The 16,188-nt window shown below is 36.9% G+C and overlaps 1 protein-coding gene across 2 annotated transcripts in view; it reads right to left on the bottom strand.

Annotated features, from left to right (window-relative positions):
• The window catches only part of LOC107721347 (A-kinase anchor protein 12-like), a 37,575-nt gene that overhangs the window by 16,482 nt on the left and 4,905 nt on the right, over nt 1–16,188 (bottom strand). The window contains exons 1-2 of one of the 2 annotated variants that reach the window (XM_016529317.1): nt 13,110–13,181; nt 2,174–2,276 (exon numbers count right to left, since the gene is read on the bottom strand). In XM_016529317.1, the coding sequence (XP_016384803.1) occupies nt 2,174–2,276; nt 13,110–13,157 (151 nt within the window). In that variant the 5' untranslated portion in view covers nt 13,158–13,181. Of the gene's footprint in view, nt 1–2,173; nt 2,277–13,109; nt 13,182–16,188 lie in introns of those variants that run through there. The other variant, XM_016529316.1, reaches the window with a different exon arrangement.

Here is a 16,188-nt window from a genome sequence, read left to right as displayed (position 1 = left end):
ATTTGCCACTGACTATTCAAATGCGAGTTTTGAGCAGTGTAGAGTAGCGCTTGTTGTTTGTCATTTCTCCGATCACAAATGCAGACATGGTTTTATGTTTATGCGGCACGATACGCAACGCAACGCATAAAAAGACAATATAAGTCATTATAATCAGTAATTATGTCCCCACTGGATGCAACAAATGCCTCGTTTATAATGGGTTTTATTGGTTTTTTATTGGTTTTGCATCACAGTATGTTAAGGGGCGTAACATTACGCGTTTCAGAAAGGCGGGGCATAGAGAAGCAACAATAATGTAATGTTTTTTGAACCTTAAACTGCATAAACACATTGCATTACACCAAATACACAACATAATGTTCTTAAAAAAAGTTTGAAAATAAATAGCCTATTAAGTCTAAATATTTAAGTATTTGGCGCTGTGATGAACATCATAGCAAATACACAAATCTGAATGGCTGTTTAAATCATTTAAACACGTTTCAGAACAAAAAGTAGTGCAGCTGCTTTGTTTACGGGGTAACGGCTGCATTTCTGCTGTTCAGCGCCATCTGCTGTCAGAGAGTGAATGTGTTTTCATCCAGAGCGTCTCTCACGCACTCCGCCATGCGTTTCTCATCCGTGCCTGTTTACATCAGAGTGCGCATGCGTGTTTGACGCAGCATACAGCGGTGTTGTGCATTTTGACCAGTTGATGGGGAAAAGTATTCTTAAAATGCATTCAAAATTCGGAATAATTTGTAATATATAATTATTCACGGTATTTAGAAGTGTCCACGATAACAATATCGTGCATATTCATTACCGTGATATATCGCATTACCGAATACCGGCACATGTCTACACACATTATTCTCCCAGTACGTTTCTATAAAACATTCCAGGGGTTTTTCTGGTACTCTGGGGATGCTGGAGAAAATAAATGGCTGCACTGAGCATGCTAGAAAATTATGGCTAAATACTCTTGGCTGGCATTACAGCATTAATCATGCAGATTAAATAAAGCCAGTATTGAGGCATTTTGGGAGCGTTTCAAGGGCTTGTCCTGGTATTGTCATGCTTGAGACTTGCATATACATAATGTCTCATTGCATCCAAAGCAACAACAATAGGAAACAGGTTTTATTTGTGTGTAAATGTGTTTACACTGTCAAATGTGGCACAGAAGAGAGACTATTCTTGCTTTCTGTCAATCTTTCTTTTGTTCTTGCTTTGATACACTTTTATAAAAAAAATACATAATGTTTATGAGAGAAATAGCAATGTCAGATTTGTGAACAAACAATTCATTTGGTTTGATATTTTCTGAATGATTCATTCATGAATCCGGTATTGCTACTTCTATAATGAACTTCAACAAGTCAGTAAAAGTTAGGGTGTACATTTCTAAGTTATTTAGAATAATTTCTTTCTAAGCTTGAGAATTTACTACTTGAATCATTATTTGTCATACTAACCTTTGAAAACTATATGATACATTACTAAAACCATTAATCATTTTATATTCAAGATTATTTATGAAAATGCAAATTGCATTCCATTCCGCACAGACTCATGGCTCATTATATACAATCATTTAGCTATTCTTCAATATGCCTTCCTTTTTTTAGTTTTATTCATGATGAAATTCCAGCAAAGTGTTTGATTTGACCTTCAAATTTAAAGACACCTAAGACTTCTATACATGCAGTGAGGCTAGCTTATTAAAAACATACACCTCTTTAAGGGGTCAGCTAGGTCATGGCTTGCTAAATATTATTGGGGGGAAGCATCTCGGTGGTCTCTCTGAGTTGAAAAGCAAGAAAGGAACACAAAAAACGAATAAAAATAAACATGGTATGCATTATTGCCCTAGAGTCTTCTCACAGACCATGGTTAGGGGACTAAAGAGGTCTATGTTGGTGTCCACTCACTGCAGACTCTATGTAGGTGTTCTCATCTTCAGGATTGCTGGGGATTATGAGAAGGATCAGTTGGGGAAAGAGGGCACACAGATAAAAAGATAAAGATCACATCTTAAGCCTCACACACACAGAGACCCCTGACGCTGGGAGGCGGTCCACTATTAGTGTCAGTCATTGTCATACCATGCACACAGACACGGTAATAAAGATATGAGGGTGATATATATATACACACAATGTTCAAGCACATGGTTATGAGCACATACCCTCAGCCTGTGGGCTCTCCTCCGTGTGGCCATTATACTCTGTCTGATCATCTGTCTTCCCATTAAGACTGGAAATGGAGATCTGTCCATTCTTCTGAAGAGGCTAAAACAGAAAGAAAGAAGAGAGAGACATGAAGAGTTAGAATTGTAACAATCTTTTCAGCAAAGGTATGATGACACAATTTAGTGTGGAGCTATTCAAAATGATGATATATTGCAATTATTTCTCACCGGGCTTTGCTCAGTTGTATACTTAGCTTGTTCTGAGTTTGGATTTTGGTCATATATGAATAACCAAATGTGTTCTTAATTTAAAAAAAAAACATTCACATTACAATGTACAGTATTGTTGAAAAGTTAGGGGAGTTAGATTTTTAAAATATGTTTTTGAAAGAAGTTTCTCATACTCACCAAGGCTGCATTTATCTGATCAAAAAATACAGAAAAACTTGTTTAATTCATGTATTTAAATCTACAATCTGGTGTTCACCTACACAGACATACACACTGAGTCTCCCTAAGGATAGTTTAATTAAATGTATGGATCAGGCTGGCTTCCAAAAGGGAGGCACCTCTTGTGAAGATCCGGTAAAGGGGCTGTGCACTATTCAAATGGTTTGGCACTTCTCTTGTGTACTAAAACGAAGTGTTAAAACAGGTGCGGGAAAAGAACTCAGTTGAAGATGAGGATTTGAGAGAGGATTTGACAGTTAATTTCAGCATCAGCTTCCATGTAGACTACATTTAAATTTAAGACGGCATTGATGTCACAGAATAAGACCAGTGGTCCAGCAGGTGTCCTTTTAACCCATCCAGGCCTCTGACCCCCAGGTCTATCTCATGACAGTCATTCTCCACATTCCGAGACCCCTTCACAGAATTCCAGCTCGATGGGGGCAACCCCACCCAAATTCCCCTACCACAGCTGTTTCATCCCCTCCTTTATCGGACCTGACGTCACATGCCATTTACAGATCCATAACTCAGATCCATAATTAAGGTCTTCAAAAGTTTTGGGTCAGTAAGATTTTTTTTTATTAAGGAAATTAATGCTTTTATTCAGTGAAGTGAAAAGTGAAAGCTAAGACATTTATAATGCTACAAAAATAATTTTATTTTAAATAAATGCGTATCATAGTTTCCACAAAAATATGAAGCAGTACAACTGTTTCCAACACTGATGATAAGAAATTTTATTTACGCAAATTTTATTTTAATTGTTATTAAAATAACTTCTGAAGGATCATGCGACACTGAAGACTGGAGTAATGGCTGCTGAAAATTCAACTTTACCATGACATGAATAAATTACATTTTAAAATATATTAAAATAGAAAGAGTTTTTTAAAATGCAATAATATTTTACAATTTTACTGTTTTACTGTATTTTTGATCAAATAAATGCAGCCTTAGTGAAATAGAGAGTTCTTTCAAAACCACCCCAAACTAGTGTACATACCAGGTGTGAATCCACATGTTTTTCAATTCGTTCAATAAGATTTTCTCTTTTTGTCCAAATTTCCCCATATCTTTTCACGTTTAGTTGCCAATATCACTAAAATTACTGATTACTGAAAGAAATGAGCACTTATGTTTCCATATTTGGCAATAATATATAAACTATGAAAATCAGTTCTCCACAGTATATTTATTGAAGAGTGGACCGTAACACAGTACACAAGCTCTAAAGTAATTTAATGAGAGACTGAAGTATATATATATAACATCACGTCATCTATTGTGAGTTGTTTACTTAATATTTCAGCATGTCATTTGATCAAATCCATGCAGAGCTACACCTACTGACATTTTCAAGCTAAAAAGACCACCATACTGATCCATCCAAGAAGGTTTTATGCCAGATATAACAGTGAAGAAAATTGACAAGAAAATGACTGTTAATAAATTAGGCTAAACAATTCTTGCTATTTTTAAATGTATCCAACTCTGATTGGCCAGCAGAGTGGTTTCTGAGAAATGTCTGAGCCCACTGGTGACACACTTGGTCCTTTACTAAGGTCGTAACTCACCCGGGACATTTAACAACTGTTCAACCAACAAAAAAACTGTGACAGTTGTTTACCGGAAATAACTAAAGGTAAACACAATTTGTCTTTATGGCACCACACACTTGTGGGTGGAAGGTTTGCACAGAGGTGTGACATCAGGTGTGTGTTGTGTGTGCTGTCACGAATGTGATTTGTGACTGGCCTTGTGCGCTGCTTTTTCTGTATATTTATGCTGTACATTAATAGAACAAAAATAATGTTTTCCTATGTCCTTCCTAAAACTTCATTATCTGGAAATGCACCCATCTTTTTCATATTTCCATCTGTTCTACTGCCCTGTATTGCACTGATCTGCCAGATTCCTTTTCTCTCCTCTTCCTCCCCTCCTCTGTTGCAGTCTCACTGCTTCAATTTGCAGATCAGAGGTTCAGGGACGGCTGTCCATTCCACAAATCACTCTGCAGAGAGGGTGCAAATCTCTTCTCTGTTGGACAGGGAAAGACAGCAAAGGAGAGGAGAATTCATGCTGTCTTAAACATCTATCCAGATGTCAAATACTCCAAATAACAGTCATCTTACAGATGTGACCTTCTAAAGTTTTCAATACTCTCTTGGTGTTCATCACATTTTGGACTGTTAAAGTTTACAAAACTGACATACTTGTGGATTTAAAATGCCCATCGACAGATGGAGTCCATATAAGTGTATGAGTGTATGAGACTGAGATATATATATATAAAAGTGTGTGTGTGTGTGTCTTATTTTTGTTAAGTAATGAATAATGAAACTTCAATGGACAAACCTTGGCCTCTTGGTATGAACAGTTAAATAATTTAGATTTTGCAGAATACCTGAACTTGTGTCCTCAGTCTCTTAAATGCCAATTTAAACACCTTAAGATGAATTATAGCGTTAAAAAGGCCTTAAACAGGGTGTAAACTACAGTATATCAAATCCTCATATAGCTCATTAAACTGAAAGCCCAGGCTAGTAAATGTATGCCAGCAACATTTATAATGTTGCTGTAACCATGATACCTGACTCCAGATCTTAAATGCATGCATAACATGATAACTGCATTGTCACATACATTGTGAGAGGTCCAGAGAGGATATAAGTGACAAATACACAAAGCTACAAGTTTTAGCTTTCGGAAAATACACTCAATACACTCAAAATACATTCTAAGATTCATGTTTATTTTTTAACTCTAATTGCGATACTGGTAACATAATCTGTGAAGAAAAAATGGTAGCAAATGAGAAAAGTTCAAAATAGCAGCATTTTCACCAGAAATCTTAGACTTGAACCCCACTGTACACATTCAAAAAGTCATACCTACGATACGCCTGACACAGGGCAATAAAAATCCCCTTGGGGTCATGGTTTATCCATGCCTGTTAACCTCTGCCCTTTGACCCCTTGCTGATGAGGACTATATCACATAGAAAAAACAGCAGAGGACAGATGGATAATCGTCATTGTTTGATTTATACCAAGAACCTTACAGCAACAACTAGCATACACCCCTAATAATAACAGCAAACTTATAGAATATCTATTTTTGGCTAATTTGGTTAGTTTTAAGGGCATATTTTAATTTGAAAGTATTTGTCAGAAGACTGTGATGTAGACTTGTCAGTAAGAGTTATACTATACTAGTTATAGCTGTATTTACAAGGTGCCATTTCAACACTGGAAGACAAGAATAGAGAAGTTTCCTAACCTAGATGGACACATGGAGGACTAGTTTTACTCAATGATGTATGTGCCTGATGTATGGTTCAGTCACTGCCTGTATCTTAAAAGAGGCCTGCATTTTCCTGTACTGTAGGCCAGAAAAAAAGTTTGAATCTAATTCTGCCAATTGTAAGGATGAAGAGGGGAGAGCAGCAGTAGATGAGGTAATTATGAGAAACCTTCCAAGTTCAGAGTGGTCAGAGATGCAGACTGAGATCACTTCTTCAGACGAAAAGGGAATATTATTAGATATAAAGCTGTGTATCATCATTATAGAAGCGATAAGAGAAAATGTGACGTACTAATCAAACTGTAGACAGACAATAACAGTGGTCAGAATACTGAACCCTGTGGGACTCCAGTGGCAAGTTCGGAGAGTGTGGAAACGAAACATGATAGAATCTGTTATCAAAGGAGTCTACAGGGAGTAAGACTTTAGATCCAAAATCAGCAGCTGATGGTTGAACGAGACAGGTCCAGATAAACTGAAACCGAGGAGCTAAGAAGCTCTTACTGTAAGGGATAGTTCACCCAATAATTCTGTCTTCATTTACTCATCCTAATGTCATTTCAAACTTCCATTACTTACTTTCTTCTGTGGACACGGTCATTTGAAAAATGTCTCAGAAGTTTTAAAAAAAATTTTCCCCATACAATTTTTCAAAATATCTTCTTTTATGTTGCACAGAAAATAAGTCATACTGGTTTGGAACAACATGAGTGTGAGTAAATGATGACAGAATTTTTACTTTTGGGTGAACTGTCACTCTAACCAATTCGATTAACACAATTACAGTTAAATGAAGCCTGATTACTACGGGTGAAACAGTGTTTTGTGTAATGAGGTTTGACATTTAGCTGAATATTGACCCTAAAACTTTTGAAGTTAAGCTTACAAATTCTGATGTCAGAGGGATGATAAACATTTTTAGGCACATTATGAGCAACAGGGAATCATAACAGACCAAAGTCAATGAATTGAATCCATATTGCTCAATTGTCCCAGCTGGGATATGATTTCCACTCTGAAGCTTTGTTAGTGACTGTTACTCTCATTGCTTGCTTTTGCTGTATTGTAATCTGCTTGCAGAGAAATTGTAATTGAGGTTGGCATTTGAGATCTCATGATGGATGCATGATTGTTTATGCCCCAAACACAAACCTCCCAGTTGAGAAAATAAACCTCCCTGATACAACAAACTATAAGCCACCCAACTGTTGTTTACTGTATCCTCCTGCTATCTCGCTTTCACCTATTGCTTAGTACACTGCTTCATTATTAAAGGCATAGTTCAATGGCAAAAGAAAATTCAACAGATCACAAAAAAGGTATTTTAAAGAACTGCCATTTGATAAAAGTCAATGGGATCCAAAACGTCACACTTTTATTCACTATTGATTTAGGGCAAAATTGTTAAATAATTTCCATACTCTTTTTAGGCATCTAAATTGAATTCATATCAATGACTGTCAGCAGCTTTATGGAGATGATTTACTTAGTGAGGCAGTCATTGAGACAACACACAATTTAGCTGTTTTTGATGTGCACATATTCATTTTATTTAACTTAATCTGCTCAAAATTCCAGCTGAATTTTGAAACAGTAAACTACTCATCCAGCATGAGAGAAAAAGACATACTTTGTGTAGGGGGTTAAGCACACATACACACTTCGGTAACACATATTCAGTATTGGAGCCTCAGAGACCACAAACTGCATGCATCATCCCATTCGACACAAACACAGATGTGAAACGATCAGCCTCTGGCACACAGAGAAAACCTCAGTCTTTCTCAGTTAAGTCACTTACTTGACAAACAATCTACACCAGTGTAGTATTACTGTGGTAAACTGCACCAGTGTTTTAACAGGCTATGCTTACAACTTGATCTTGACAAATAGGCCACCGAAATATACTGCACCCTTACACGCCTAATCATATCAAATGTACATGTGAGTCGATTTGAATCAGTTACACTGCTTGAGATCACAACAGTCTTTGAGGTCCACAAATCATCAGCCTTCTCAAAGTCTGAATCAGAACCAGAGCGCCACACACCAGACTGCCCGTTTCTCACTCACTGAAGGGGAAAATCTTTGGCTTCAAAGGCAGACAAACACATCATCTTCTTGCCTAAACTTATTAGACTGTGCCAAATTTATGGCATTTGAGCTTTACATTTACAAATAGCATAGTGACAGCTTTGCATTTCTTCACCCAGACTTGATAAATCACATATCTGCAAGGCGACTAGGGATTAAGTACTCGCTTTGCTAAAACTTCCTTCATGATGGCTTCAGATTTGTTTGTTTCATGGAAACATATGCAGTGAATTCTTTACTTCTCATTTGATGGAGGAAGTTCTTTTTTGGCAATGACTTGGAGCAATATACAAAAAAGGAGCGATTTTGTTACAAATTCCAGGAACTTGTTCATATAAATGTCCGTGCGGAGTCTTCCAAGCTGCGAGCCACCCCACCGTGTGTTTTCCTGATTTTCCTGACCCCCTATTTGTCTCCTGCCGATACTGGGAGTCTTCTGTTCCTTCCACTTCCCAAACAGCTGTCACTAAGGCCACCCTCGTGAGCAAACATCAATGTGATAGGACAGGACCTCCCGGGGTCTCTGGCAGATCAGCCGGACCGTCCCAGATTCAACCCCCCCACAGTCGGTCTGAAACAATAAACCTCCTCCCCTGCTCTATCCCAAAGGTCCTCCTGTGATTCAGATCATAAGAAGAAAGGAAGAGTTCAGATGTGACTCTCCTGTTATTTTGAAGAGTTTAAAGTTAGAATCTGGAGGAGATAGTGAAACTGGATCGGTTAAATCACTGCAGAAATAAGGGATAGTTCACCTAATACATGAACAATGTTTCATTAAGAAAATTCTGCATTAAAATGCTGTTACTAGGGTCCTACAAAACCTGCTTTTAACTCATCTGTCAACTTGCTACTGTGACAAACTACTTGTCACTGATACAGTGTTTTTAATACTTACCCTTACACTTTCAAATGACATTTCCCATCTGTTGTTGAACAGACACATAGTGCTTTTTCTCAGGAGACCTGAGAAGATTAGATACAACACCAGGGAAATTAGTTCCCCCACTGTCGCCAACAGCCACATGATGTTGTTATCCAACCAAAGATACAGAATTGTTTTTAGACAAAGGAACTGAGCTTATAGAGATTATCACATGCTGCCTGATTTTATTTTATGCCTTAACAATGTTACTTTGGTAGAGGCATATGACCAAATTTGGTGGAGACATGCACATTCACAAACGCTTTCAAAAAACACTAAAGGGGATAGTTCAACCAAAAATGAAAATTGTGCCATCCCTTTTTTTCCTCCTGTGAAACAAAAAAAAAGATATGTGTTTTTTTGTCCATACAAAACTGATTCGTTGCCAGCATTTTTTCAAAATATATATTTTTGTGTTGCACAGAAGAAAGCAAATCATACAGGTTTGAAACAACATGAGGGTGAGTAAATAATGACAGAAATTTTGGGTGAACTATGTCTTTAATGGTTATTTACATCTAAACTAGTACCTGAACTAATATGAGCTATATAATATCTCCTTTGACCTATGAGTATCTCTGTTTTCATAAACCTTGTGTATGAATTTTGCATATCTTCTTCTTACTCTGCCAGTGATAACAGTCCATCACTATCATCTCTAATAAGGAGAGTGAATGCAATCGCTGTTTACTACAGTGCATTCTAGGACTTTCTATATACTCTAACTCTCTGTATAGATCTGAAGATAACATTTCTAAATGTCCTGGCATGGCAGTGAGCCAGAGCGGTATATGACCTTTCAATCAATACATGATTGTGCTGAGATTTTACAACTCTCCTTGGACGCTTACAAATTTGATATGTGCTTTCTAACTTCCACCACCCACACTCTCATATACAGAAACACATGCACCTTTACCAGAAATAGGGATCACAGCAGTTTGTCAAGAGGCATGAGTCATGATTTGTCTTTCAAGGATGAAGAAGGGTTATTCTGTCCTCTGAGAGAAAGAAAAAGAGAGATGGTGTATGTGTGCGTGTATGTGTGCGTGTATGTGTGTGTGTGAGAGAGAGAGAGAGAGAGAGAGGACAGCATCTGATTATTTTAGGTACAGCACTAAGCTGATGAGACTCTGCACTGCAGTGAAGGAGAAACAGCGCATGTGCCTGAAACAGGAAGTCCTTAACTCCTCCCCTGGCTTCCTTATTTGTTTAGCTGTCTTGCAAAACCAAAGTCACAAACAACATAGTGACAATATCAAACTGGAGGCATGTGAACTGTGGCATGATTACAATAGCATGCAATGTGATGTCTTGTGGTGCCCCCCCAGGCTTGATTCTAAGTCCTTTTATTGTTTAACCCATTAATCATCAACAATTGCATATATACCAAGATGGTTCACTCATATATCTGTGAATGGGAGAAAGTGTAACACACAATATGGTGGAGTAAATCCTACCTTCTAAAAAAGATCCAATCGTTAATCAATAAAGTCATTGCATCATTGCAGCTACCGTTAGAAGCTCCAGATCCTATAGAAACACCATGCTGAGATGCACGCTTGGGACTGCAAATGCACATTGGCTGGATCAACCTGAAATATGTGCCTTTTTAAATGCTATCTGAGCATAAGAAACAACAGGTAATGTCATATTTAGATGCTGATTTGAAATATGCAATTTAAATGTGAGTTTAAAGGTCCACTGAAGTGCAAAACAGGAAGACAGGGTGGAACATATTGAACAGCTCCGCCCCTTTTTGAAATAGCCAATAGCATTTCCATTACATCACAGCTGATAAAAATCATTGACCATTGATGTTTTGAATGCTAATATCTTTTAAATGTGAATTTTTTCTTTTTTTTTTTTTTTTTGGAGCACATAGCTTATAGATAAACTTAAGGCTAACATATTCACACCAAAAGCCAAAAATACTTAAATGTGGAATTATGGTTCCAAGACCAAAACAGCTGATTCAATTAGTTGTTTTCCCCAATTAATCAACGGAACTTTTCCCCCAATTAATCAAATTCTTTTTTCATTCGATTTTCTAATTTTTTAATGTATATTTTTTCTCTTATTTTTTTCTTACTCTGCTTTACATGTATTTGTGAACGTTTATGTAGGCTATGTGTCTTCTGTAAGGCACTTTGTAAACAGTTTTAAGTGATTCTGTGTACATAAAGTTTTATATACCAAAATAAATAAATAATTACTCAAATCTACAGCTACACCAAAAGTAACTTTTCTCATAGAAATATTACACTGTCTAAACAAACCACTTCACCATGGTGGTCTTAGCCATTTACACACAAACACAGAGTCATAGTTATTATCCATTAGCGATGCTTCCCCATGACTTAAATGGATGCTAGGGCCCATTTCCAATATTGATTTTACTCAGTCACAGCCAGCACAGTTTACACTCTGCTATCAAACTCCCTCTATCATCCATATCCTTTCATCAATGATTAGAAATCAGATGTTAGGTGATCTTGACGAAAACTCCACAAACAGCTGGTACAAATATCATTCACTCTTAAAGGAGACATATTATGCCCCTTTTTACAATATGTAATATAAGTACTGGTGTCCCCAGAAGGTGTCTGTAAAGTTTCAGCTCAAAATACTCCACAGATCATTTATTATATAATTCTGAAATTGCCTATTTTGAGTGGAAGCAGAAACAGTTTAAACTTCTGATATACGGTTTTCTGAGTGCACACATCCGAAGCACACGGACAGAAAGCGGCTGTCACAGCATGTGAGTACTAAACTAAGTTCTCATTCACACACAAGTTTACATTAAAAACACATATGAGTTACAAAAACAGTCGGTTATGTCTGTGAAGGTAAACAGCTGGGAAATAAATCGCATGTTTATTTTAGATCTAAATAGTGTTCTGTGGTCGTCTGTGCAGACAAAGGCAGAACAGTTAGCATGTTTTGCTCAAACTTTCGCCATTGCATTAGAGCTGGTTGTCGTTGTTGTCCATGTTACACCGTTGTTGTCGCTTGCGAAATGACGGCGCCGTGGGTGAAAACTTACAGATTAAGGGGCGGTAATATTATAATGAGATCCCTTTGCAACGTCACAAAGGGAGCTAAATCAGACGTGCTCGTTTTCTCAGACGCTTGCAGAAAAAGGCTTACCAAAACAAAGTTACTGGGTTAATCTTTTTCATCCTTGGTTGGTAGATGCACCGGAGACCTGATTATAGCACTTAAAACCTGGAAAAGTCCGATTTTCATGATATGTCACATTTAACTCTTAACTCGCACAGCAGAACTTTGTTCTTTAATGTGAATAAAAGGATTCATTAGGAAGCCTTTACATCTGCCAAGATTGTCATGACGGATTAATTTTAGTCAGATTTAAGGGCTGTTAGGAGAGTAGGAAGACAAATCTGACACAGCCTTATGACTCTCTGGCAAATGGAATCCACACTTTAAATTACTACATCTCATTGAACTCTTTGAACTACATCTCCCTAAGGGGCACAGATAAAGCTCACCCACACTGTTAAAACTCAATAGATTCAGAAACGAGAAAAATGCTACATTAAAAGAAATTAAGACTGAAATGTGCCCTCATATAACATTGTTTATTTGCACATAATATCTGCATTTTTGCACCAGATTCACTAAAGGTATTATGCAAATAAGGCATAAACAAAAATTGCCAAATATCTGTGCTAAGCACAATTGCATGGTGCAATTCTCATGTATTTGACTACAGTCAGGGATCTCTTTGATCCAAAGGCTGATTGCTACATTCATAACAAAAACATTGCACAGAATCGAGGATCTATGACTGTTGCGTATAGTTGTAAAAATTCAGCCGTGTAAAAATGTGGAGGCTGTTGTCTGCTTATTTACAGAGAAACAACAGTTATGGCATCAGCTAAAACCAATCAGCATTACTAAGCAATAAAACTAGCATGCAAACAGCCCGGGACCAGCTGGACTGCACAATCTGCCAGACCAATCCAATTTCCAGAGAAAAGAACATCATTACACTGTAGTTCTTATGGCTAGCAACACCCTCAGCATCTTCCTTTGTTCATGGATTTGTTCAATATGCACGAGGATGCCAAAAATTTAACCCACAATTGTAAGTCATTTAAAAAAGCCTAAATATATTCAAAAGCATTCAATCACCTGTGGTTGAGGATTCACATTCAAATCCAAAAGACTTTCAGAATCCATCCTAGTGAAACTTCCGGATGATGTTTATCTTCAGAGCTATATATATAATTCGATAGTCTTCACTACATTTGTAAAAAGCTGTGAAGACAGCACATCTAGGAGACTTTAGTTCTTGTTCAGCAGCACAATAGGTTTCTTGAGCTGTGAAGTGCAGACAAAAGTAAACGCTTGACAGGGATTGTCTTTTTCTGGCAGGGCAGTAATTAAACGTTATTGATGCTGGCTCCTGATGAAAGCACTTAGTCTGGGATCTCCACAAGGAGAGTGCTTTACTTTTATCAGCACATGCCCATCGCCTGTGAAGAGCAAGTCAGAAGATAAGGAAATACGATTAAATTGCTTGTTTACTTGAGAAAAGCAGTGAAACTGAGGAACACGGAAACATTTGTTTGCTCCAAATTGTTAATTAAAGATGATATGTCTCATGTACAGTATTATAAACGGTCTCTTCTTTCTACCTTTGCCCTCATTGGCCTCTGTTTTTTCTATTCTGGAAGACGGTGTTTTTATGTAACTCTGGCACTTATTAACATTTTATGAGGCCAACTTTACTTCTAAAGAGGGAGCGAGGGGAGGAGGGGGCTTGAAACAAAACAGAGAGTTAATGTGATGGAGGAGGACAGTGAGAGTTGGCTGGTGAAAATAGAACCCTTCTATTTTGACCCATGTAAACAGGTCCTTTCTAATTGGAGAGAGTCAATGAGACAGAGAGAGGGAAATTGAGGTGGCCAGAATGAGTAAAAATACTGCCTGTATTTCTAAACATAAATTTCACTGATTCCTTTTCTGTACACAACAAACAAAAGAAAACTGAATTCAATGAATACACACCAAAATGTTTAATGTTTTGAAAGAAGTCTCATGCTCACCATAAGGTGCTTTTATAGGATCAAAAATTCAGTAAAAACAATAATATTGTGAATTATTATTACAATTTAAAATAATAGTTTTCTATTTGAATATGTTTTGAAATGTAATGTAATCCTGTGATGGCAAAGCTGAATTTTCAGCAGCCATAACTCCGGTCTGCAGTGTCACATAATGCCTCAGAAATTAATCAAATATGTTCATCTGATGCACAAGAAACATTTCGTATTATTATCAAATTGAAAATATAGTTGTACTGCTTGATGTTTGTTTTTTTGTGGAAACAATGATACAGTTTTTTATGATATAGAATTCTCTGATAAATATAGAGTTCAAAAGAACAGCATGTATTTGATATAGAAATATTCTGTAACACTGCAAATGTCTTTCCTTTCTGAATTAAAGTACTAATTTCTTTTAATTACAATATCAACTCAGACTACATGAAATATATGTACTGTATACATTTAATGATGTCTATAGCTAGGTTTTTATGGTGTGAAATATTTATAAAAGTTGCTTCTTTAATTCCACATTAGTAGAAGAAGATTGTTTATTTGGATCCCTGCCCTTCTGCCAGCAGCCATCATGTGCCTCTGAGAACAGACCTGTCAAGACACAGACCAGCTCTATGTGTAAATGAGTTAAATGATTTAAAAATAGCTTAAATCGCTGCTCTAAATAACACATAATCAGGAGAATAACTGGATCTTTAAACAGGAAGTAACTTCATGAGCATCATGCCTCCTCTAATTTCCTTTTCTGGACAGGAAGTCCTGCTCTGAAACAGGGTGGTCCCTTTAATAACTGATGTAATTACCCAACAACAAACTATAAACACTCACTAAACACTGCATAAATGAGGTAAAAAAAGAATCAAGAAAATCTGTTTTCCTAAACCTGACATTACATTTAAATAGATTTTCCCAAGCCCACCCTTCACTCTCTCTGGCTGATGACAGCTCACTCTCCATCTGCATCCTTCATCTAAGTTAATTACTTTAAGTGCCTCCCTCTTTCCTCTAATAAAAGACTAATGGTCTTTCCATACACTTTCCCTTACTGCATTTCAAAACTCTCATATGACAATGCATTGAATGTATACATCCAAGTGGTCAGCAGGTCCTATAGGCTTATACTCATTAGATTTGAACCTTAAAGTGTGAAAATTATATAATAATATATAATAACCACAAGGCTAATTTATTAAATTAATATTACTTTATATAATTTTATTAAATATCCAGATCAGCTGAACAGACAACTTTTCCAACTAACTAAGCCATTTAACAAATTCCTCTCTGCAGTCAAACCTCAGGAAGTCCCCACTCCCACTCTGGTGCATTAGTGTGAATGGGACGGTGGAGCAAACAGCCTGACAGGCCACCATTGCCAAGCCCTCATTAACCACTGATTCCCTGATGTCTGCATGCACTTCCATCACATCCTACATTGCATAATATTTGACTCCAGTCACTATTTCCACTCATCTGCTGATCCTGGATCAGATCCTCTGACCATAGGACTTACTGAGCACCGCTTCACTATGAACCTCAGTCACTGATCTCAAGTCAGTGTGATCAAAGGCATTTGAAACTAATGAATGCTATGACTGGAGAGTCAAAAACTGCTGATTAGGTATCATGAGCAATGAACAACATTTGGTAACACTTTTTCTCACTATTAACTAGTTGCTTATTAGCATGCCTATCATTAACATATTGGCTGTTTATTAGTACTTATAAAGCACATATTCTGCATGACCATATTCTACATCCCTAATCCTACCCAATACCTAAACTTAACAACTACCTTACTAACTATTAATAAGAAGCAAATTAGGAGTTTATTGAGGTGAAAGTCATAGTTAATGGTTTGATAATCAAGGGTGTGAAGTAACGAATTACAAATACTCACGTTACAGTAATTAAGTAGTTTTTATCAGTAATTGTACTTTTTTGAGTAGTTTAAAAATTGTGTACTTTTACTTTCACTTGAGTACATTTTAAGTGATGTATCGGTACTTTTACTCCGCTATTTTCCTCCGTTTGTGGTCGTTACATGCTTATTTTAATTAAATTTTTATCCATCAACGTGATTGGAGAGAGAGTAATAGGTCTCGTGACTTTCGTCAAATCAAATTATGCATAGAAAACTTTAACCG

This window comes from Sinocyclocheilus rhinocerous, unplaced genomic scaffold (genome assembly GCF_001515625.1).
Source record: "Sinocyclocheilus rhinocerous isolate Xijiao unplaced genomic scaffold, SAMN03320098_v1.1 scaffold271, whole genome shotgun sequence".
NCBI classification, from domain to species: domain Eukaryota; kingdom Metazoa; phylum Chordata; class Actinopteri; order Cypriniformes; family Cyprinidae; genus Sinocyclocheilus; species Sinocyclocheilus rhinocerous.
This window is presented reverse-complemented; position numbering and strand designations above follow the sequence as displayed.